General features: G+C 40.2%; 1 protein-coding gene across 1 annotated transcript; it reads left to right on the plus strand.

The window, feature by feature from the left end:
- The first annotated feature begins 44 nt into the window (after positions 1–44).
- On the plus strand, positions 45–23,144 carry HOATZ (HOATZ cilia and flagella associated protein). Its single transcript, XM_047070668.1, has 6 exons — positions 45–273; positions 1,281–1,351; positions 9,357–9,455; positions 20,076–20,135; positions 20,726–20,778; positions 23,087–23,144. The coding sequence occupies exons 1-6, from the start codon at positions 45–47 to the stop codon at positions 23,142–23,144; spliced, it is 570 nt and encodes a 189-aa protein (XP_046926624.1).
- The last annotated feature ends 1,412 nt before the right edge of the window (positions 23,145–24,556 follow it).

Below are 24,556 nucleotides of genomic sequence, written 5' to 3' on the forward strand. Positions count from 1 at the left end.
TGGGAAAGAAGCCAAGGGAGCTTGGAGAAGCGTCCTGAGTTGCCATGGAAACAAAGCCCGGCGGCAGAGGTCACCCTGGTCTAAAGGAGTCCGTTGAAATTTGCCCTCAGGGATTACTGGTGTTCACGGGGTCTTCAGAACAGGACTCCAACTTGGCCAAGCAGTTCTGGGTGGCCGCATCAATGTATCCCACCAACGAATCTCAGTTGGTGCTGTCCAGAGGTAGCAGTCAGCGTCTGCCGGTGGCCAGGGCCTCCAGGGGCGGTGCAACTGGTGAGTGGATGCCTCCTGTCATCATCACCAACCTGGAGGATTGCAGAGCTCCTCCCAGAAGTAACTGCAGAACCGAATTCTAAAATAAGAATCTTTCGTTTCACATGTCTAAAACCCTATACCCACAGCTTTTCAAACTTCTCAGCACTCCTTCCTCAAAAGCACCACTGGTGTATTTATTACATCTAACATCACATCTGAAAGTATCTCTTGAGTTATGGCAGCTCTTTGGCTAAACGGTAGAGAATAATCTGAGGGAACGTTACATGTTGACTGAATGGGGTGTTTACGTAATCAAGTTCACACAGGAAAGCCTCCGAGAAAGTTGAAAGCAGAATCGATATTGGGAGCCAAGTTCCCAGACGTGTAAGACATTAGTAAGCAGATATGCAAACTGCTATTATGCAATTTTTATAGGTCTAGAGAGCTTAAATACCTTTCATGCCGTCGTCTTTCCAATAATTGCTTTACTTCCCCTTCGTATTTTTTAGAGAAAATTTACTTTCAGCCTTTTTTCGCTGGAAAAAAACATTAAGTACCAAGTTTTATGCATTTCAACATCCTGATTCCTAGATTCTTCAGAAACTAGGTACTAGGTATAAGGAGATGACTTTACACTTTGGCATAACTTTCTGAATTGCATACCAAAGCTCTGTCTCAGAGACCACCCTATCTACCCAGAGGAGAATGTCTAAATTCCCTACCACATTGAATAGGAATATAGAAATTGGAAACTCTGATACTGCAAATGTGTTCTCTTCAGAGACCTTCTCTTGTCTCTGGACTCTTGTCTTACCTTCTAAAGAGATTAGAGGTTCCCTTTGGCCATAGCCAATTATTCAGTCTCCGATTATTTATGAATCTGGTTTATAAAGTTTCAAGACAGTACATATTTGTGTCTACCTTCCCGCTCTATTACCTTTTAATATTTATCCAGTTTCATATCAACCTTATTATAAAATCAGGATAAAATTATGTCAGGTTGAATTTGACTTTGTTTCCTTTAGAGAGTCCAGACATCACTGCTGAAACCCTAAAGACTCAGCAATCTGAGGACAAAGAAAAGTATCTCCAAAAGGTAGGCCAATATTTCAAGGTCATCTGATTTTCATTAGAAATTCATTATTATTTTCTAAATAAGCCTAGTCATTTGAGTCGCCTGGGTGGCTCAGTCGATTAAGTGCCCAACTTCAGCTCAGGTCATGATCTCGCAGTTTGTGAGTTCGAGCCCCACGTCAGGCTCTGTGCTGACAGCTCAGAGCCTAGAGCTTGCTCTGGATTCTGTGTCTTCCTCTGTCTCTGCTCTTCCCCTGCTCATGCTGTCTCTCAAAAATAAATTAAAAAATGTTTAAAAAATTATATATATATATAGTTATTCTTTTCTAAACACATGTATGTAAAAATTTTCTACTTCTTGTATGTCAGCTTGAGCAATTAGAGAAACTTTGTTAGAATTATAATTAAAGATTAAAAACTTCTATTAAGTTTTGGCTATTCTCAGTCTCTGCAAAAGCCCACAGAATCAGAGGGAAGTGGGGGAAAATGGCTTCACACATTTGCCATCCAATAAATCCCCAAACCATATACAGTGTTCTAAGAAGGTTGTAAGAACTGGAAAAATCTAATAGAAATGGCTATCTTAATAGGTCAGGATTAAATGATCAGAGGGATGAGTCTGTCATCTAGAACCACAGCGACTAAAGGGTGAAATTGAACACATTAGCACAGTCAAATCCACTGAGCATATCTCTTTTTGGCAACATCCCTCCTTTGCTTAAATGGCACAGGCACAGACTTTAACTCCTCAATTAATATGGTGATTTATAGGAACATTTTGTTTGGTTAATGGATAAATTCCATTCCTGTAACTGCTGCTGCACTATAAAAGCAAAGATAGAAGATTGGTTTGGGCCTAATATCTTTAATCATTGGTGTACTGGCAAACTCTGAAAGACTTATCGGGAATTCTACATAGATTACAGAATAATGCATTTCAGTTTGCTGATTACATTAATTCACTGTATAGATTTTTGGTGATTCTTCCAAACAAATGAGGTGATTATAAATAGTCAGCATTTTCTTCTTTCTTGAGGCTATTAGGCACTGTGTATTTATACCAGGACTTAATGGGTGGGATGGAACCTAATTTTTAGTGAGGTAAAAATCATGCAAGTCAACTTCCTCAGTACTTTTTAATTTCATTTTTGGAAGATATGAACCCACGAACCACCGGATGATGACCTGAACTGAAGTCAGACGCTTAACTGACTGAGCCACCCTGGCACCCCTGCTAACGGGCTATTATATCAGTAGTCTTAGAACTGGTTTCCTTGCCTCGGGTCCTTCTACATTAATTACTTAATGCTACAGATATTTATTGAGAAGTACCAAGTGCCAAGTACCATACCAGATGCTGGGAACACAGAGAAAGGTGTGGTCTGTGATCTAAAGGAGTGTGCAGTCTGGTGGTAGAGACAGCCAACTAAAGACAAGAATTATGATACATCATCAAGATAGTTGTATGCACATAACACCGTGGGAACACATTGAAAGGCATCAAAATGAAGCTTAAGGAGTCAAGAAATCTCCCCAAAGGAGCTGAGTTTCAAAGAATATATCGATTTGACCAAAGAATATGCAGAGCAGTCCTCCACAGCGCACCGGTCGTCTTCCTAAAACCCAAATCCAGTTACGCTTCTCTCCTTCTGTATCAGCATGCTAGGGTAACAAAATAGCACAGACTAGGTGGCTTAAACAACAGAATTTTATCTTCTCAAAGTTCTGAAGGCTCAAAGTCTGAGATGAAGGTGCCATCAGAGTTGGCTTCTGATGAAACCTCTCCTCCTGGCCTGTAGATGGCCAGCTTCTCACCGGGTCCTTACATGGCACAGGGAGAGAACTCTGGTGTCTCTTCCTCGTCTTATAAGGACGCCAGTCCGATCATATTAGGGCCCCACCTTCATGACCTCATCTAACCTGAATTACCCCCCCCAAAGGCCCTCTCTCAGAATACAGTTACACATGGGGTTAAGGCTTCAACATAGGAGTGGGGGTGGGGAGTGGGGAGATGAACGACTCAGTCCATCTACCTACTTCCTTTTTTTCCTTGGCTCTCCATTTCTGCAGGATGAAGACCAAATCCTTCAGTATGTTAAGTTCCTTTTTGATCTGACCGTAACCTGACCGACTTGTACCATTCTCCTCCTCCTCCCTGAGCCTTCCCCCACCCCCAGTGTAGCCCGCACTGCACAACTGGTTCGCAACCACTAGGCTAGGGCACACTCCGTAGCCTCCCCGTAGGTACTAGCGAATTGGAGACTGGGTAAAATAATTTTTGCAGAGCCTAAATAGACAGATTATTCTGTGATATCTGCCAAATTGGACATCAGCTCAAGTAGGTGTGCAATGTGGTAAAGAAGATTCTATTTGTTGAGAGCAGAAGAGGCCCAACAAAACAGCAAGCCCGCAGGAAAGAAATAGAATGTCACTGAAGCTATGCCTTGTGAGTACATTGAAGAGCTTAGTCAGTGCAGCATAGTAGAATGCTGTTCAGACAGTGCCCTGGTACAAAAGGCAAAGGAATCCTGCGGTATATTTCAGATACTACTGTGATGTAGTGTCCATAACGGCCAATTTAGTGAGTATATACCATGTGCTAGAAACTAAGCTGAGCAGTTCCCTTGTATCAGCTCCTATTTGCCTTACAATAGTCTCATGACGATGATTCCCATTTAATCCAACAAGGCTTAAGTGATCTTCTGGTTCCCACAAGTGGTAAGTGGCAGAGCCTAGATTCAAAGCCTGTATCCTCACTTCAAAGTCCGTGAGACTCATTTGTGTGATAATGATTTTGGCCATGGCACCGTTCGGCTCTGCTCCCAAATAAGTTAGAATTCAAAACTGTAGTGTAAATAAAACGTGTGTGAGAAACACTGTTTCCAGCCCCGTGAGACTGTAAGCTGTTTCTTCAACCTGCAATGCGCTTTGGTGTCTCTACCTGAAATGCTCTTCCCCATTTACCTCCAAGAACCTAGCTCAAGTGCCAGCTTCTCTGTGCCGGGAGAGGCGACCTAGACGCTAGAAGAATGAACGGCTTCCCCCCGCATGCTCCTATGGCAAGTCACGTACATCTTTCTCACGGTGTTTATCACAGTCTCTGATCTGTGCTATGGGCCTTTGTGTGTGTTCCCGTCTTCCCTGCCAGATTACAGGCACCATGGTGTAGTGGACTTCAGAAACAAAGCCAGTTTGGAAGTCCAACTTTGCCACTTACTATTTGCATGACCTGGAACAACCTATGTAACCGTGAGGCTCAGCTTCCTCAGAAAGAAAAAGAGGAATGATGAAGATGGCCACTTCATACACTGATACAAGTCATGTGACGCACCTGGCCGTAGTTTGCCTTCGACAAATGTGAATTCTCCTCTCCTCTGTGAGAATAGAGGTCATTTCATAGTGCTTAAGCCCGATGCCTTTCTGGTTATTGAAACACAATACAGGGGCGCCTGGGTGGCGCAGTCGGTTGGGCGTCCGACTTCAGCCAGGTCACGATCTCGCGGTCCGGGAGTTCGAGCCCCGCGTCGGGCTCTGGGCTGATGGCTCAGAGCCTGGAGCCTGTTTCCCATTCTGTGTCTCCCTCTCTCTCTGACCCTCCCCTGTTCATGCTCTGTCTCTCTCTGTCCCAAAAATAAATAAACGTTGAAAAAAAAAAAAAGAAACACAATACATATTTGTTGATTGAATAAATAAATGCATAAGTGAATGAATTAATGAGTGAACATATGGTCTATACAATGATGTTTCCAGTTTGTTTAGCCTTTTCCACGTATATCCATCTGGCAAATTTTTCTAGGCTGATAATTTTTGCAAGAATGCTCCCCAAAGCTAATCTGTTTGCAAGTTGGCTTTAGGAGTATGTTAGCACATCACTTCTATTCTCAGTTTTGCTTTTATCTCATGGGTCTCTATGTGGTGGGAGAGAATGTGACTCCGTGTAATTATGAAAACATAGAGTCAGTTTTTGGATTCTACCGTTTTTCTAAGTCTATTGTGCCCCATTCGTGTTGCTGCCATCACCATTCTAGAAATTTTAGCTCGATGACAGAAAAAAAAAGTGGCAGTGGGTGGTTCTTTTTAGCTAATAAAAATTTTACAATGATCTGTTTAATTTCAGAGAATCTTCTACATATCTTGAACATATACACTGATAAGTAAATACCTAGTGTGATTTTCATGTTAAAATAGGGGGAAAGTATTTCCCATCAATTCTCTGAAAGGTTTTTTCTTCTGCTGTTCCTTAAAATTAATGAAAAATCTAAAAATTTCATTTCCATATATCTTAAAAGTACCTTTATAAAAGCTTTTTCTCCCGACTGATATTGATTTTTTGGTTGTCGAACTTTTTAAAAACTGTAACGTTATCCTCCATTTTGGAATATTCTCCAGGTATACATTATAAATGCTTTTGGTTAGTGGTCAAAATGCTATTAATCACAACTACTGTTTCTTTGATGGATGTACATGGCAGAAAATCAAAAACAGTTGAGTCTGTCAAGATTAAATGTCTTACTCTGTCCATAAAGGAAACCTTATAGCACTATACTGGACCATTATTCTTCCTCTGAGAGTTCTAAAGTAGTCTGCAAACATTATAATAAATGAATAGTCAGCTAATTTTTTGAAGTCATAAAATTAATTTGCTTTTTAGTTTTGCCACCTTTAAGAAAGCTCTTTAGCTGATTATCTCTTTGTGAAAAGAATTATAAATAATTCATTTGCTGGGAGAAGGAAGAAGAGATCAGAACAGTATTTTAAGTCATATAAATAGATGACTTATTGGAAATGTCCATCTGAAATCAGAGTTCTCACATGAGTATGTATAAACTGAAGATTTCTACAAGGAAATTATTCATCTACAGAACAACATCCCAGATATACTCTTTATAGGGAATGGGGTTTTAGTCCATCCTCTCACATAACCTATGCAGCCAAGACTGACCATAGTGTAAGTCTTCCTCAAAAGTGAGCTTGCATATATATGGCATTTCCATGAACCGGAAGCAAATCATGCCATGAGAACATTCTTAGGAGAAGAATCTAAGAAGCTTCACAATACTTTTATTCACTGAATTGTGAAACAGCATGAAAGTGGAAAACCTTAACGGCATTCTCCATTATCCTATATCCTGTATATATATCCTATATACTATCCTATACTTCAAAGTAATAAAAGGGATACTTATCAGTTTCATAGATCCAAACCAAAGATGTAGGAAATTTTCTCAGTGTCCTTACCATGATGCTCACATAAAAAAAAAAAATCCTCTTTGCTGTCAAATTGATCAGAATTGGCTACCCAGACAAACCTAAATTTTCTCAGTAACAGTGTTATTGAGCACTTTTTTAGTTTTGCTATCCTGCTCTAATGTAATATTAACGAAGTTCCTTTTCCTCCATAGAACCTTAGGAAATGGTAGGTTTCTCCTTCACCAACAAAAGATACTTAGTCATTTAAATTCCTGTTGTTCCTAATTTGTCAAAGAATTCAAGTGAAAGAATCATAAAAATAGACTGTGCATTCACAGTAACAAGCAAATATTTTGGTAGCAAATGATAATGAAAAGATTACATAAATATGTATGAATTACTCTTTTATATCATCTATAGAAACACTTTGTTTTCAAACATTATTCAGACTTGGGAAACATTTTCAGCTGACAGATGAGGTTCCCCTGTTAATCTTCTTTGCAACTTCTACAGTCCGTGAAAACATACTTGGAGGAAAAGGGATCAGATAGACGAGATTTGCAATCATTTACACGAATTCATTGCCTGATACAGACACAGCCCCAGAGTTCAACAGGGACATGTCCCAAATCTTTTCTTCTTTCTTCCCTAAGATTTACGTACTTTGTCTTCTATATACATTCACCCTAGGAACAGAATAAAAACATTTTAACCTCTAAGATACACCTGGTCAAGAACCCATACTAATTATCTGCTTGTGAAACATGACTAAATGAAACTATTGAGTGTAGGATGAAACACAATGGGATTATGTAGGTTTTAAAATAATTGACAAGGCAATAGTGGAAATACAGTTGATAGGACAAAGTCACAGTAGATGAGCATTGTATGTTTTCCAAAGGAAGTGATACCAGGAAAAGGCAACAGATGGAAATGGAATTAGAATACGAGGTCAAGAGTAGAAAATAAGGCAGGACCACTGTCCTGGAGTATCTGGGGTACTAGACAAGGAAACAAGAAAGAAATTGAACACAGAAGACAATATTCCATGTACTAGAACTCTGATACAAGAGAAAGCCTTGGCTATAAACAAGAAAGCAGAGTCCTAGAAGCATAAACCCTTCTCCCCAACAATCACAACGTCAAACATTTGTGTTATTCCCCGCTGCCATACCCAGAAAACTACTTTAAAGCAATCAGTATACAAGATAAACAAACTGACATACGGCATTTTTCTAAGTTTATTTATTAGCATGTGTGTGCACTGCGTGAGAGCAGGGAAGGGGCAAAGAGAGATGGAGGGAGAATCCCAAGCAGAATCCCACATTGACATGTGGAGCCTGACTTGGGGTTTGATCCCACAAACCGTGAGATCAAGAACCTGAGCTGAAACCGAGTTTGACACTCAACCGCTGAGCCACCCAGGTGCCCTAACCAATGGTAATTTCTTTTAGCCAAGTCAAAAAATGTTCAGAAATCAACTTACAGGGGTGCCTGGGTGGCTCAGTTTGTTAAGTGTCTGACTCTTGATTTCCACTCAGGTCATGATCTCATGGTTTGTTAGATTGAACCCCACGTTGGGCTCTGCACTGGCAATGTGGAGCCTGCTTAGGATTCTCTCTCTCTCCCTCTCTCTCTCTCTCTCTCTCTGCTCCTCCCCTCCCCCCACCTTTCTCTCAAAATAAATAAAAACCATTTAAAAAAATCAACCTACAAACAGTTGTTCTATTATAGAGATAAACACTTAAATAACTTTTTGAGGAAAAAAGACATATTTTCATAGTCACCTTATTTCAGTAACTTATTAGAGAAAACTTAGCTGTTATTTAGGACAGTGTATCTAAGTCTTGAAGCTTTTATTATAAAGGATACATTTTTAGAGCACTGAATAACTAAAAACAGAAAGAAAAAAGATAGTTTTTAATGATGCTTATCATGTTTTATGTATTATCTTTGCATTCTCTGGAGTTTATGACCATAATGCTTTCAGCAGACATAATGTAAATGTTGGTATGGGTACAGACACTCGCCTGTAACGCGAGGTTGAATTCAACATTGTGTAGGGCCCACCCCATACAGGTGAGGCTCTATACTGAAATGTAAGTCAGATGGGGCCAAGCTGAACTTTACGTAATGTTCGCCCAAAGCCGCCGAAAACTTGGTAGCCTTAAAAAAAGATGTAAGCAAGTCAACAGTCATAGCTGAAGAGGCAAGGCCAAGCTCAGGCAAGAAGAGGCAAGCAAAGCCATACAGTACAATGAATCATGAGGACAAAACTTAGGAGAATATGTTTTGGAAGAACTGGGCAAGATTCACTCAACAAATATTTTTTGAGTGCCTCTGTGTTCCTGGCACTGTGCTGGGCACTGGAGTCCAGTGGTGGAGTCACCAACATGTTGTAAAGATACAAATTCTATCCTTATATGAAAGTTGCAGTCTAATCAGGGAGAGAGATATTTGTGAAAGAGTTCTACGTGGTGTTGGGCTGACACTGAATAGGGCAGAGTTGACCCAATCAAGGGAACAGGAAGGATTTCTGCAAAGACTGACCGGAGATTTGAAGGAAGAGTGGGCATTCATTAGGCCAGAAGCAGGGGTGTTGGGAGCTTTGGGGGAGAGCATTGCAGACAGCAGAAGCAGCTTTGCAAAGACCCTGTGCTTCGAAAGGCATAGGGCATTTCAGAAGCTGAATGGCCAGCAATGCAAAGCTTAGGCCACCGTAAGAACAATAAGAAGCCACTGAAGGGTTTTACATCGGGGGGGAGGGGGATGATAATATCGGATTTGTTTGGAAAAGTCAGGAGACTGACTATAATACAGAGAATGGTTTCCATTAGAATACATACGACAGAACTGAGAATGGATTGGAAGTGGCCAGAGCGGAAGTGGACGAACCAGAGTGGAAGCCATTGCTATCATCCAGCTCGGAGGTGATGGTAAGCTTGGATTAGGAAAAGTAGGTTTGGGAGAGATTTAGGAAGCAAAATAACCAAGACTTAAGTCCTATACTGGGTAGGAAATGTGAGACCGAACAAGTTATCGAAGATAACTCCGAGTTCTCTGGATTGCACAAAAGGTGCCGTTCTCTGAAACAAGGAGCATTGGATAGATGAAGCTCAGGTGTTGCGTTGCTGTTTTTCTGGAGTGGGGAGGGGTTGAGAATTCAGCTGAGACTGTACAAGTGTGGGGTGCCTTTGAGAGAAGCAGGTGGAGTTGCCAGGCCCGAAACTCAGGGAAGTTAAGGGCCGGGGATGAGATCGGAGAGCCATCCAGTAGGAAGTCCCCCACCCCCTCCTTCTTGCAGCCTAATGGGCAGGACAGGAAAGACACTCCTGAAAGGGAGGCCCGCGCTATGAACACACTCACCTTATCTATACGCATCAACATGATGAAAACCTTAGAGACTCAGTAGTTACTTGTTTGCTGAAGACAAGCCTTAATAATTATTGCAGACTGAGCCATCAATAGTCTATAATTCAATCACGTGTAGAAGTACCCTTAATACATCTATGCTCTAGTGAGTTTTAAAATGCAATGCTCATTTTGTGCTCCTATTTTCCCCAACATTAAAATTCAAATCTCACTTATTGCTTTTTTTAAAAAATAAGTGCCTTTGAAAGCAACATTAAGCAGTTTTAAAAATCACTTGGAGGGGCGCCTGGGTGGCGCAGTCGGTTAAGCGTCCGACTTCAGCCAGGTCACGATCTCGCGGTCCGGGAGTTCGAGCCCCGCGTCGGGCTCTGGGCTGATGGCTCAGAGCCTGGAGCCTGTTTCCGATTCTGTGTCTCCCTCTCTCTCTGCCCCTCCCCCGTTCATGCTCTGTCTCTCTCTGTCCCAAAAATAAAAATAAACGTGGAAAAAAAAATTAAAAAAAAAAAAATCACTTGGACTTTCGTGCGTTTGTTTTGCGTGAATGTTTTAAAACAAGAGCTATGCTCTGCAGATAATTAGTACCGATTTCCATTAAAATATGTGTAACAGAACCAAGAAAATAGATTTCTTTTTATTCTTCACAATAGATAAGTTAATATTTTATTGGAATCTACATTTAAGAAAAACTGTGTATTGACTGTCTCTTATGTAATGACTGATATGTTTTTCTCATTTTAGTAAGCTGTCATTTTTTAAATGAAAATTATATATGTCAGAGCTTGGAACTGAGCCAGGATCAAGCAATTTCCAGGAGGTATGGAAAGGTGCTTAGATATGCATCTTTTTCCTGCCAGTCAGCGTTCTTCCTCCAGTTAATAGCCCTCTGACATCCTCCATCCACTCTCGTGGATTACTGCTGGTGGGTTTGCCTCCTAAAATTCAGACTGGAGAAAGCCTTTTCCTTGATTATTCACGCTGTCTTTGAAAGTACATAGTAGATCATTTGAGGTCCAACAGTTCAGTATCTTACTACATAGCAGGTATAAATTTACTATACAGAAATTATAGAATCTACAGAGCAGAGTTCAATTCATAGGCACAGGGGATGGTAGTAAATTTATAGAGTAAATTCATAGTTGAAGCATTCTGTTATCAAAATTAACATGCTAGCAGTTACATACTGCCTTTTGGAATCAAGCCGAGATGTGAGACTTTTTACCCATACCTAGTTGTACCTAAAGCCACTGGTAATTTGCACCTTCCTCAAGTTGGCATGGCACGTGGAAGAGACACGGAACCTACTGAGGATTGCATCTGTAGAACAAGAACTAGAATTCCCTAGTGCTCCTGTTGGACTCCCAATCATAGGCATAGAATTAAAAGTTAAATTTAGGAGTCTCAAGAAAAAAGATCAGCTAATGTCCTTAACTTGTGTTAAACTATAGAGCCTTGGCTGAATATTATAAATTTGGAGTGTGATTCCCATTTAATAGTTAACTTTTAATCAAAAATCCTATCATGAATTTATATTATTTTTATAATATGTTATAAAAATATATTTATATTAAATAGGATCTTAGCTCATCAGTTTAAAAGTACTACTGTAATTCAACTATTCGTTGCCCTTCAACCACTTTTTGCAAAGGGCTACATGGTAGCATAAAATAAATAACTTTGATCAAAGCTGACCTCAAGCTGGGTTAGCTCCCCACTCTGTGTGTTCCCATTTTCTACTAGAATACAAAGTTTTTCTGAGAGCAGACTACATTTGTCTTATTCACCATGGTTAATCTGAATTAATTCTTCATTTTCAAAATGAAGACTGAATGAAGAAATCATCTGTCACGGTGTGTGTGTGTGTGTGTGTGTGTGTGTGTAAGTGTTCCAAAATCTCCAGGATGTGTTCGAAGTACTGTAGCAAAAGAAGCAGAGGATATGGAGTCAAACAAACAGTGTTGGGAATGAGCTTGAATCCTTGGTCCTGCCAGTTACTAGTTACGTGACCCCAAGAAAAGTGGTTAATTTTTATGTGGTTGAGTTCTTTCTAGCTGTAAAGCATTAATAATAATAATAATAATACCCATTTCACTGTGTTATGAGGGTTTAATGAGTAATCCCTTGCACAAGGCCTGTCATCCAGCAGTGACTCAGTGAAAATCTGTTTTATCTTCTCTGCTCTCCCTTTCTATTTTCTTTTAACCCATAATTGAAAGGTTAGAGTACAGCCAGGTATAAACCAAGCTTTAGGATTAAATGAGATGCTTTGACTAACAGGGTAAAAGGGTGATGATATAGATTATCAAATGATGTAGATTGTCATCCAGACATGATGAGTAGATGACGAAAGGCGCCGTCCCCCAGGTACCCATGTCCCGATTAAAAGACACAATCAAGATTGGCTTGATCATACTGTTAAGGAGACTCTCATAATGTTTCCCCATAATCCTATTTTATGTACCACCTGAAAAAAAAATTGTCACTGAAAATAAATTTGGAAATATCAACTATGGAAAGTTCACCAAAAACGTGTGGCCAAAGTTAGTTAACCCTTGCAGGTAAATACCGCCTCTCTATGCAAGTATAGATTAAGAGGTGAACATCATGGTGAAGGTCTGGATCAGTGGTTCTCGACCAGAACCCTATCAAAAATCCACTGGGACAGGAATATTTTCAGCTATACAGACCCTTTGCAATAGTTCTTGGAAACCTAGAAAAAGACTCTAGTATAGAAGCTAACTAAGTGAAGCCAACACGCTATTAGAGGTGGTAAATAGCAACGACAATTAGACCCAACTCAAGCCAAGGCAAACCCGACTGATGAGCTAAATGGTGACCAATGTTACAGTCACCATTAAAATTTAAATTACAAATATGACCCTAAACTGAGTGAGTAGTATAGGTTTGGTTTGCTTGTTAATTTTGTTTTTGGGTTTTAGATGGATGAGACGGTTTGTTATTTCTTGGATCTGTTTGCTAAGTTTTTTTTTTTTCCCCTAGGAAATTGTCCATTTCGTCTACATTTGCAAATTTCTTGGTGTAAAGGATTCATAGTGTTTTTTCGTCATTTTTAAAAATTTGTTTATGCTTATTTATTTTTGAGAGCAAGAGAGACAGAGTGGGAGCAGGGGAGGGGCAGAGAGTGGGGGAGGCACAGAATCCGAAGCAGGCTCCAGGCTCTGAGCTGTCAGCACAGAGACCGACACGGGGCTCGAACTCATGAGCTGTGAGATCATGACCTGAGCTGAAGTTGGACGCTCAATTGACTGAGCCACCCAGGCTCCCCTTTAGTCATCTTTTTAATCTCTGCTATAGCTCTAGTTATTGCTTCTTTTCATTTGTAATCATTTGTATATTTTTCTCAATGGTTTTTCCAAAAGATTATCTATTTTAATAGTCTTTTTCCAAAAACCAACATTTGGCTTTACTATTCTCCATCATATTTTTGGCTTCTACCTTACTATTGATTTGTGTCACTTCTTCCTTCAATTTTGGGTTTGTTCTTATTTTCTTTCTACCTTCCTTCTCTTTTCAGTTTGTTTCTTAATTGTCCATTTTATGTCTTTTCTAACATAAGCACAACTATAAATATCCCTCAAAATGCTATTTTTGCTTCACCTCACAAGCTGGATAGTATTTTCATTATTATTCCGTTTTAAGTATTTCTAAATTTCTATTTTGATTTCTAATTTGTCCCAAGAATTATTTAGAAATATGCTTTTTTAAAAAAATTATTTATTTAAATTCAAGTTAGTTAACATACAGTGTAATATTGGTTTCAGGAGGAGAACCCAGTGATTCATCACATACATGCAACACTGAGTGCTCATCCCAACAAGTGGCCTCCTCAATGCCCATCCCCCATTTAGCCCATCCCCCCTTTAGCCCATCCCCCCACCCGCCTCCTCTCCAGCTACCCTCAGTTTGTTCTCTGTATTTAAGAGTCTCTTATGGTTTGCGGGGCACCTGGGTGGCTCGGTAGGTTAAGTGTCCTACTCTTGATCTCAGCGCAGGTCATGATCTCACAGTTCGTGGGTTTGAACCCCATGTTGGGCTCTGCACTGACAGTGCACAGCCTGCTTAGGATTCTCTCTCTCCCTCTTTCTCGGCCTCTCTTTCTCTCTCTGTCTCAAATAAACTAAAAAAAAAAAAAAAACATACAAAACTGTTTTTATTTTATTTTTCCTTCCTTTCCCCTATGTTCATCTGTTTTGTTTCTTAAATTCCACATATGAGTGAAATCATACGATCTGCGTCTTTCTCTGACTCACTTATTTCGCTTAGCATAATATACTCTACTTCCATCCATGTTGTTGCGAATGGCAAGATTTCATTCTTTTTGATCACTAATATTCCAGTGTGTGTGTGTGTGTGTGTGTGTGTGTGTCACATCTAGAAGTATACTTTTTAATTTCCAAATGTTTGAAATATTCTTAAGATACCTCTTTTTATTTTCTAAATTATATTGTGGTCAGAAACATAGTTCCCATTTTCTACTAAACCAAGCTTAACCAGAGCTGTCTTTATGTCAAGTTCCTCAATATGATGCCATTCAACTATCCTACGTTTTATACTCCTCTTCCCCCCAAACACGCATCTTGCCCCAGGAAAGACAGGCTTATCATCATCTTTAAGCATCTTTCAGCTCATTCCTATTTCCATGTCTCCATTTATTTTTACTTGGACTGTTACCTTCGTGCCATTGCTGAGCATGCTTTTTCTACTGTGGTCATTAAGTTACCCCAATGCTGCTCTGACTGCCTTTCTCCCTTTGATGCATAATTTTTTAAATCCTTAGATTGCTTATTTTGGAGCTCCTTTAAGGTTCTCATGAAACTTTCTACATGTTTTAAATTTCTAAACTTATATTAAGATTTTAGATCCAGCAATGGATATGTTCAAATATTATTTTTTATGTACTTTTTTTCATTTTCTGATGTTTGGACCATGAGTATATATTGCATTTATATTCAATGGAAAGAATTTGTAAAAAAATTTAAATTTCCATGTAAATTAATATATTTACTCCAGTATTTTTTAGTCTATTTTCTTCATGTTTTTTTTTCCTTTCAGGAGGAAAGGAAAATCATTGTATAATATAATACTTTGGGAACTAAAAAAAGCACATATGCTGTAAATCCTTTATTCACCTCCTTATGTAATCCTCAGAACAACTCCGAGAATTAGCACAATTACCCCTATTTTATAGATGAAGAAGCTTAGGCTGAAACATGTAAGTGACTTTTTCAAAGTCACACAGCTAAAATCTAGCAAAGGCAGTTGGAACCCAGGTCTATCTGTCAATGGAACCAAGGTGCTTAACTACTATACCCTACTGGTTCCAAGAGTTTCGAGATTCTCTAAGTATTGGGATGGTTGCCAGCAACTAGGCAAAGAATTGGTTTTAAAATCAATTCAGTACTCTTCTAAGATCATCTTAAGATTAAATTCAGTAGTTCAGCTTATGCTGTGGTCATCTATATTCTTTTGGTAATGTAGATAAGTAATCAGAGAATTACACACGTATGCTATTTCTGATGAATGTTTCAGTCAAAAAACTTCAATCATAATCCAAAGAAGAAATGGATTTTTCATATGAGAACCAGGTCTTGAGAAGAAAGGACCTTTCTTTCAAAGACTAGTATTTATTAAGAGTTTCTTGTATAACTGAAGATTAACTAGGGAGAAAGTTTATAATGCACTGGAAATTTTGTGGGCAGAGGAATTTGCATTGCATAATTAAGGGCAAATAATCTCTTCACTAACCCTCCTCATCTTCCCTTTCTTCCATCCAACTCTATCCAGCAGCTCACCCATAGGCCAGAGATGGAATCATCAGTATCCTCCTGTCTACAGAGGATGGGCAATCCATCCTCCTTTTCCCACTTTTCCACATTTTGAAAGCATTGGAAGAAAATTTTTCTCTAATAAGAGTAATAATAACGATAATAATGACTACCGCTTATTAAATGTTTACCATATGCCATGCATTCGGTAAAGCAATTTGTATGATCTCCAGTTTTCACAACAACCTTGCTTGGAAATGAGAAATCCAAGACTCAGAAAGTGGCTCTTGGTTTTGCCCAGGATCACAAACCTCTAACCTGTGGGTTAGTGATTACTGTCAGAGGGAAGAAAGGAGGAACAGGGAGGGCTATTGAAGGTACTACTTGCCATTAATCATACAGCAGAACTGAGATTCCAACCCAAGTGTTTGACTCCATAGTCTGTGGAGCCGCCCATGTTGTTTGGCTCTGAAAAGTCAAAAAGAGAAAACTAAGCCCTTTAATTCTTGAAGTGACACCAAAATGTATTAACCATCTATGAGATAATTCTTGAAGTGACACCAAAATGTATTAACCATCTATGAGATATTAACTATCCTAGTTTCCTGGAACCAAGTTTTAGTCCATAATTTATTTTTTTAAGAATAGTATATAAATTAAATGTATAAATATAGAAGAAAATACTATGTTAAAATATTTAAATTTAGGGGCGCCTGGGTGGCTCAGTCGGTTAAGCGGCCGACTTCGGCTCAGGTCATGATCTCGCGGTCCGTGAGTTCGAGCCCCGCGTCGGGCTGTGTGCTGACAGCTCAGAGCCTGGAGCCTGTTTCTGATTCTGTGTCTCCCTCTCTCTGACCGTCCCCCGTTCATGCTGTGTCTCTCTCTGTCTCAAAAATAAATAAACGTTAAAAAAAAATTTAAAAAAATATTTAAATTTAAATTCTGATCTCCCTATATTATTATTTGAAGAACTAATAAATCATATGGCTAAAATTTCTTATCCCATTAATGAATACAACCAGAACACTGTGCGTAGAAATTAGTCTTTTGTTGTTATGAAATTAACAAGTAAATTATTTATCCCTACCAGTAGGTTAAATTGTAGAGATTTTCTCTTACCGCTGAATTTGTTTAATTATCAAGGCAGAGATTTATTAGAATAGTTGGCACTGTTTTTGTTCTGATGACACGGTTGCCTGCGGTAGTTTTTTCTTATCCATTCCCAGGAAGCACATCCAGAAAGCAGAAATCAAATCATATCTGAAAGCTTTGTTTCTGGTGCATTATATTATAAAACTGATCAGTCACTAAAATCCATTATAGTAAAAAAAGGACCTGAAATAAAAGGACAAATCAATTTCTTTTTTAACATAAAATCTATTTGAGTTATTTTTTTTTTTTTACCAAGAAAGGCAGGGCCAGGGGATGTGGTGAGCAGGGATTCAAGGAAGGGGGTGCTGGGAGCCACCATATGAGTGAGGTAGGGACCCCCTAGCAGGTGCCCAGCTGACCAGCCCAGCCAACTTGCTCCATCCCTCACTTAAAAAAAAAAAAATTCTATAATTAAAGCCCTGGGTGATGTTACACATGCCATGAGAGCACAGTCTACACCATGGTGCTGGTGCCTCAGTGCTGGCCAAACTCCAGAGCCAGTGACTCTCCTACCACGAATATGTACTTGGTCTGGACTGATCATAGAATAAACGCATCTCTCTTTTTAAGACAGGTGAATTTTTAATTTTACTATCATTTTAGATCTTGTAACTAAATATGTGTCTGTACGTGAGAAGCATTATGTCAATACAACTTGCCTATGGCTACCCCATAGTTACAAAATAATCATGTAGTTTTGTCCATAAAGAATCTTCAGAACTATCCATTGTTTAATTTCACTTTCTAAAACGTTTTTCTTTTTCTTCCTCTTCTTTTTTTTTAAAAATATCCCCCTTAGGCCAATAATTGTGTATTAGAGCAATAGTTTCATTCACATGTTGTGACTCAATCAATTCAGCCTAACAAAACTTCATGGAATGTCATCTGCAAGGCACCGCTAGGCTCTAAAGAAGGTTAAAAAGAAGGATAATACCCTGAAAGAGTCATGGTAGCAGCTATGAGATAAAACAAGGAAAGTAAGATCCATACCTTAATAAAGGTACAAAGTGCTGTGTCATCACAGTACGGGAGCCATCGATTCCCGTCGAGCACATGTGTAATGGGAAAGTTGGAGAAGAAACCAACACTGAACACCTACATTAAAAACATCCCCGGTCCTTATCTACAGACATTATTTTATCCAGTCCCTAGCAAGTTTGACAGGTGTTATGAAATTCAGCTTCGTTTTTGCAAGTATCCTGAATCAGTTTTCTTTCAATAACCGTGATGTCATGTGAGACCTAAAATTCAAGTGAAAGGTAGAAATCCTGTCCCCAAATAAAAACTTCATGGGCTTATAAGAGGCAAGATTCACATGACGGGAGCAAAACGAGGCAAAGCCAAGGCACAGGTGGACCTGGCCCAGCTGCTGATTTCTCCTGCCCCCTGGGCTCCTTTCCTCCAGCGTCTCTGTGGAGCTCACCCCGCGGTCGTAGCTTCGCCTGCCAGTAGCGCCGGGCCGAAGACTCGTCCTGAAGAACTACTGCTTAGGGACGCAGCAGCCTCCAGGGCTTGGCACACCCAGCTTCCTCCGCCTCAAAAGCTTTCATCCCCGTCCTGTGTCTGTTGCTTTCTGGTGACCACCACTTGGAGGAGCAAGCTTGTCGCCTCTGGGACATCTTTGAGTCTCCCCTAGAGACACACACCCTCCGAGTCTGAATTAAGGGTCCCTTGTCAGGTCTCTTGATTGCAGCCTATACAAACGCCTTCATGGCACAGTTGAAAGTATTGTCTGCAATTACCTTGCAAGCAGGAATTGTGCCGTTCAGCCCCTAGCACAGTGATGTTACATCACAGGTGCTCGTCACGGATGGAAACGCGTCTCCCCTGAAAAAAAGATATGTTCGAGTCGTAACCCCCAGTATTCTTCAGAATGTGAAATTATTTGGAAATAGAGTCGCTGTAGATGAAATTAGTTAAGGTAAGTTATTACCGGAGTAAAGTGGGCCTTATAAGTGTCCTTCTAAGACGTGAAGACAGAGATACACAGCGAGAAAGCAACATGCCTATGAAGGCAGAGATTGGAGGTCTAGAACTGCAAGCAAGGAGCGCCACAGATGGCCAGCAGCTACCAGAGGCTGGGCAGAGGCCGGGGGGATCCCCTACACGTCTCAGAGGGAGCTTGGCCCCACCAGCCCCTTGATTTTTGACAGAATTGCGAGACAGCCTCCAGAGCTGTGCGGCGATAAATATCTGTTGTTCTAAGTCGGCCGGTAAATGGTGCTTTGTTACCCCAGCCCTAGGAAAAGAGTGCAGTGTTCAGTCAATTCGGATGGATGGGTGACTTCCGAGTTTTTACCTGGCTATGACAAATCTGTGTCTGTTCCCAGTTATTTCCTGGTTGTAGCCTTGATCTGAACAGAGCTGCTTTCATTTTATTTGGCCACTCAAAGCTACAAATTTTATTTGTCTGATTTTCAGGTTCTTCTTCCGTTCTCAAATACTCTAGATGCAATGTTCTCCCTGGCTGTCTCCAAAACTGAACATAACTGGATTTTATGAAAGAAATTTTGTACCCACACTTGCCTCTTTTTATATAGTCTATATGTTGATAAATCTTCATGCCTGCACTAAATTAGTGTTTTAAGACATAGGAAAACTTACCTGAGGGTGTCCTTGTCTCAGTATCTAAGGCAGAGGAGAGATGAGAGAATGAGGTTCCATTCCATGTGCGCACTGCTGAGAGCTGTCTTGTTACAGACTTAGGTTGTGGCCTGCTGTCTGAGTTTGCTGATCTTGCGGCTTACTACCATTTGATGGCAATTTAGTGGGGTGGACGATAGCTTGGGCTTTGTTGTCAAATAGAGCTGGGACTGACTCCAGATCTGCCATTTCGTGGCTTGGGTAAGTTATTGAACCTTACTAAACCTTGTTACCTCCTTTATCAAGTGGGGTAACAGTAGCGACAAACTTCTGGGTTATTATAAGAAAATAATGGCACAATGTACATGAAGTTCTCAGCATAGTTTGTGTAGTAAAGTCTTAATAAAGGTTATTATTAGATTATTAGATGGGCACAAAAAAAAACCTTCCATTTAGTATGAAAATCATATTATTTTGTAAAGTAGCATCTTCTGGAATAAACTGTGTTACACATGAAAAGTAAAAATCTATCATGGAAATTAAATACTTTTAAATTCTTCCAAAGAACACCGGAAGGCAAATGCAATGATATCTACCCTTCACAGACAAAACCTTTATTATTGAGTCAAAGACTCACTCACTTTTTTTTTTTTTTCCTTTAAACAGGCTAAAAGGAGAGATGAGATTCTCCAACTCTTAAGAAAACAAAGAGAAGAAAGGATCTCGGTGAGATCGACAGGCTCTCAGATACATTGATCTGGAGGGGCGAGTTACGGCACATGCCCAGAGGTTTATAGATTGTCCCCAGATATGTAGATACTCATGGCCCAGAGCCTTCTATCTACTGGAGTGAGGGCAGGATATAGACATCAGGTAGTTTTGCCGTCTCCAGAGAACGCAGGTCTGCTGACATAGAAGCAAAGTGATGTGGTCAGTGGGTCTGCCATCACGCGTTGTAAGGCTATCGGATATTCCCATGGGCCCCCGCAGTGCTGACCTTTGTTTTCCAGTGATCGGTCTTGCTTGGATCATACCAAAACAAATGCTAAATGAAGAGAAGCATAATAAAAATAGGAAAACAATAATAGCACCCCCTAAACTTACGGATGTACAAACACCTGCTCTCGTGAATGAACCCTACCTCTCTTAATCTGGAACATTTCTAACCCCACAGTCTCCAGATTTAAGAAGCCAGTCTGTGTAAACTCCATGGTAACTCTCCCTCAGATTTTTTTTTTTTTTCAAGTAAGGAAATTTCAGTCAGCGCAAGAATTAAAAATTTTCCTTTCTGAGTTCTGTTTTGTTTTTGTTTTCAGAAAGAGCTGGTTTCCCTTCCTTACAAGCCAAAGGCCAAAGGACACAAAGCAAAGTAAGTTTACTTCTGTCAAAAATATTCTTACCTTTCTAGATTCCCCCCATAGAGAAGCACTTCTTTTTTCATACTCCCTTTGCCCCCTGCCCTCAAATCTTCTAAAAACCCACCCACTGTATTTACGGGGCCTTGAATAAACCTTCTCCCCCTCCACTTTAAAGCCTGTGTGCCCACTTGCATATCTGGGCAATATGCCAGCATGAAGTGGTGCAAACAGGACAACAAATGAAGCCTGAATCTCTGTACACATTCCCTTCCCCTCCTTTCTCATTCTGGGCTACGGTACCCACCTGCCACCACGCCCTCTCAGCTCCCCACTCCCTTCCCCACGTCCAGCCCTGTCATCTTTAACAACTCAGCGGGTCTTTTCGATTACCAGCTCCGATCCCACCAAAGCCACATCTAAGGATGCGAAACCTAGGTTCATGTAGTGGGGGCTTTAGCCTCACGGTGAGGGGTTAATAGCCTTATCCCTGCAATCATGTTAGAGCAGGAGGAGACACTGGTCCCGAAGAGTTTAAAGGAAACACCCTATTTAAAAAAAGAAGCCCTATTTAAAAAAAACTCTACATTTTTTGTTATTATGACTGAAAACTAATGTGGCTAGCTCAACATTAATTTTATAAATATTTATTTGCATACTGTATTCAAGGAAGAACAGAGAGTAATAGAATTTTGGTTCTTATCCTACTGGTATTGAGGCTAACTCCCTTTAATATTATCAAAGGAATTCTCTTTTAAAAATAAATATATCTAGGGGCGCCTGGGTGGCTCAGTCGGTTAAGTGTCCAACTTCAGCTCGGGTCATGATTTCCTAGTCCATGAGTTTGAGCCCCGTGTCAGGCTCTGTGCTGACAGCTCAGAGCCTGGAGCCTGCTTCAGATTTTGTGTCTCCCTCTCTCTCTGCCCCTTCCCTGCTCATGGCTCTGTCTCAAAAATAAATAAAAACATTTAAAAAATTTTTAATAAATAAATAAATAAAAATAAATATGTCCACACTAGTTTTTTTTTTTTTTAAGTTCTGAAAGAAATGAAAAGATCATTTAATCACCTGGCTTTGTTGTCCACATACTACTCAGCAACTTAATTTCTTACTTTTTAGCCAGATGATTTGAATTAGCTTCTAAGGGTGAAGCAAAACTAGTCCAAGGGGAAGATTCATTTATCTGATTCGAATAATGGGTGAAGACTGGTACTTAACTAGCATCGGCTCATCGGTCTGGGAGCTTCAGGTTTCTGTGCATATTTTTACAGGAATGCTCAGAACATTCCTGCTACCACCCATGTTGATTCACCTACAACATCATTTCAGGCTTGAGCAGATAATGCTTTACATGCCTGCCTAACTCCTTTTGTATTTGAGCTTACCCATTTTCCCTCCTCAGCCCTGGAGCCTTAAATGTCATTCTGTTCACGGGGATCTTCCTTTCCTGAGCTTCTTCTGCAATCACTGTCTGCACCATTCTTTTGGCAAATAACCACACGCTACTTTGCACCCGTGTTTTATAATCAACTCAACTCATTAACTCCTAAATTATTTAACTTTTCACATACTGTGGGCTTGTCTGCCACTGCGTTGTAAGCTCAGTGAGAAACTGGGCCACCCAAAGTGCCTGACACGCTGGCTGCATGTGGGAATTCAGAAAATATTTGTAACAAAAAATTTTAGCTCAAAAAGAGCATGTAGTTCAGTATTAGCTAATTTAGAAGGTGATGCTTTTATAGTGCACATTGTAAACATTTTAAAATTTTTGAAATATTTTAGATACAATCGTAAAGTACTTAAATTTGCCCTCTTCCTCCTCCCTCCATCCTTTCGTGTCCGCCCAGCCTGCCCCCCCTGCACACACAGATACACCTTCACCATGCTCCTGCAACAGATTTGATGATAATCTAGGTCCTCTTCGGTCAGAAAGGACTAGAAAGTGTGTTCCTGCTAAGGTTTAGTATCAATATGTTTATTGCCCACCCCAGAAATATTTGCATCTCAAAAGAGGTCTGACTAGAAGAAGCAATGGGTAATCCAAAGAAATCAATAATCAATGATGAAATCTCAGAAGTGTCACTCTCAGGTGAGCAAAATATATTTAGGGTGGGCAGTCTTCTCCCAAGCCCTTCAAATCCCACCTCACTGCATAACGACCCCTCCTCCCACTTGCACGTTGATACTTGGTTGCAAAATCTAATGCATCCCCAGAATCCAAGACAGTTACTGGGGAAACTTTGAAAAGCTGTTTCCATGCTACATTGTGTTTACAACTACAGAGTTCTGTGTATTAAAACTGATTCATGTTACTGCCCACAGGAAAGTGATACCAGAGTCAGACAAGGAAGACCAACAGGAGGTCAAAGCCTTGGACTAACTCGATGGACAAATGGGAGAGGATGGCTCACGTAGATCTTTACTTTTGAAACAACCTTCTCTTCAGTCAGGATCATTCGGATCACCTTGTTAACATAGACAAAGAAATAAAAGTTAAATGCGCAGGCTTCTAGGGATGTTACCAGTTATTGAAAGCTTGTGTCTGTTTTACTTGGTGGCTCCTACTGTGTTTGGCATTACACGATCATCTCTCCCATCTTACACTTCTCTAACTCCTATGTATCTTGTTCTCATCTGAAGGGTATATCCGGAACTGCCAGATTTGATTCTGTATTATGAATATCAGATAAACAAGAAACAGGGGCTTCACATGCCCCAACCTGAGACCATTAGTAAAAACCATAAGGACATGGGGATGAAAGGGCCTTCCTGAAAACCTTAAAGTCTTCTTGCTGTAAAAAATACATATAAATAAAAATAAAATCCATTTTCAAAAATTTAGTTTACTCAGTTTCTGGAACATGTCTGAAGTCAGAAATTAATTATGTCTAGTTCTGTAAATAGCTGGCTTAACACTGAGAGGTCTAACACACATGCACGTAATCCCATTGCCAACCTCCCTCACTTTCAGAGGCACATACTGGAAAAGAGAGGGTTAGGTATTTGATTCGTCCCTTCTGTGTTGCCTAACTGGCAGTCTTAACTCAGGGTTGAACGCTGTGCTCCGTGCTCAGCCGAAGCTCCCTGCTCTATTAAGGACCACCATTCACTTCGCTCTTGGCCCCCACCTGCCACTAATGGACATGACCCCCATCAGAGGCAACTCCCACCCAACAGCACCCACAGAAGAGTGGCTGACCCACTGGTCAGAACTCAATCACAGGGACACGCCAAACTGCAAGGGAGACTGGGAAATGGTCTTTAAGTGGGGGACCATCTGCCTCGTTAATATTTAGGACTCTCACTAAAAGAAGTGGCAAATGGATACTGGTGGACAACTAGTTGTTTCTGCCACAACACTCTTTGGAGAAAAATGTTTTGAACCAAGGAAGGTAGTCAGGCCTAGAAAAGGGAAATTTAGAAAATGACCGATCGGCAATCCCATCTCAGCACTATCAAGAATAAAAGGTACCCCATCAGGGTGATTGATAGATTTGTCTGCCAGATAGACATATATCTCTTGTAAAGTTGGACATTGCAAGCTGTCAAAGCCTAAACTTTCAAATCATATAACTAACTCCCTTTGTTGTGATTCCATGCTCGCTGAGAAATCTCTTGCCTGGAGGTAGAGTATGTTCTCAACACACTAATGCCAAGATCGGTTTGCTTGACGATAATATTTCTCAATGTGTGTGTGTGTGTGTGTGTGTGTGTGTGTGTGTGTATATATATGGCTAATATATATATATATGTGTGTGTGTGTGTATATATATATCCATCTGTTAGATTGTG

The sequence above is a fragment of the Lynx rufus genome, unplaced genomic scaffold, assembly GCF_022079265.1.
Source record: "Lynx rufus isolate CCGP_SWC_20201006 ecotype Redwood Valley unplaced genomic scaffold, mLynRuf1.p SCAF_9, whole genome shotgun sequence".
Classification (NCBI taxonomy): Eukaryota; Metazoa; Chordata; class Mammalia; order Carnivora; family Felidae; genus Lynx; species Lynx rufus.

Coding starts and splice junctions, on each gene's coding strand:
- HOATZ (XM_047070668.1), top strand. CDS start 45: ATGGAAACAAAGCCCGGCGGCAGAGGTCACCCTGGTCTAAAGGAGTCC. Junction 20,136..20,725: donor AAAGAGAAGAAAGGATCTCG/GTGAGATCGACA, acceptor TTTTGTTTTCAG/AAAGAGCTGGTTTCCCTTCC. Junction 20,779..23,086: donor GCCAAAGGACACAAAGCAAA/GTAAGTTTACTT, acceptor TACTGCCCACAG/GAAAGTGATACCAGAGTCAG.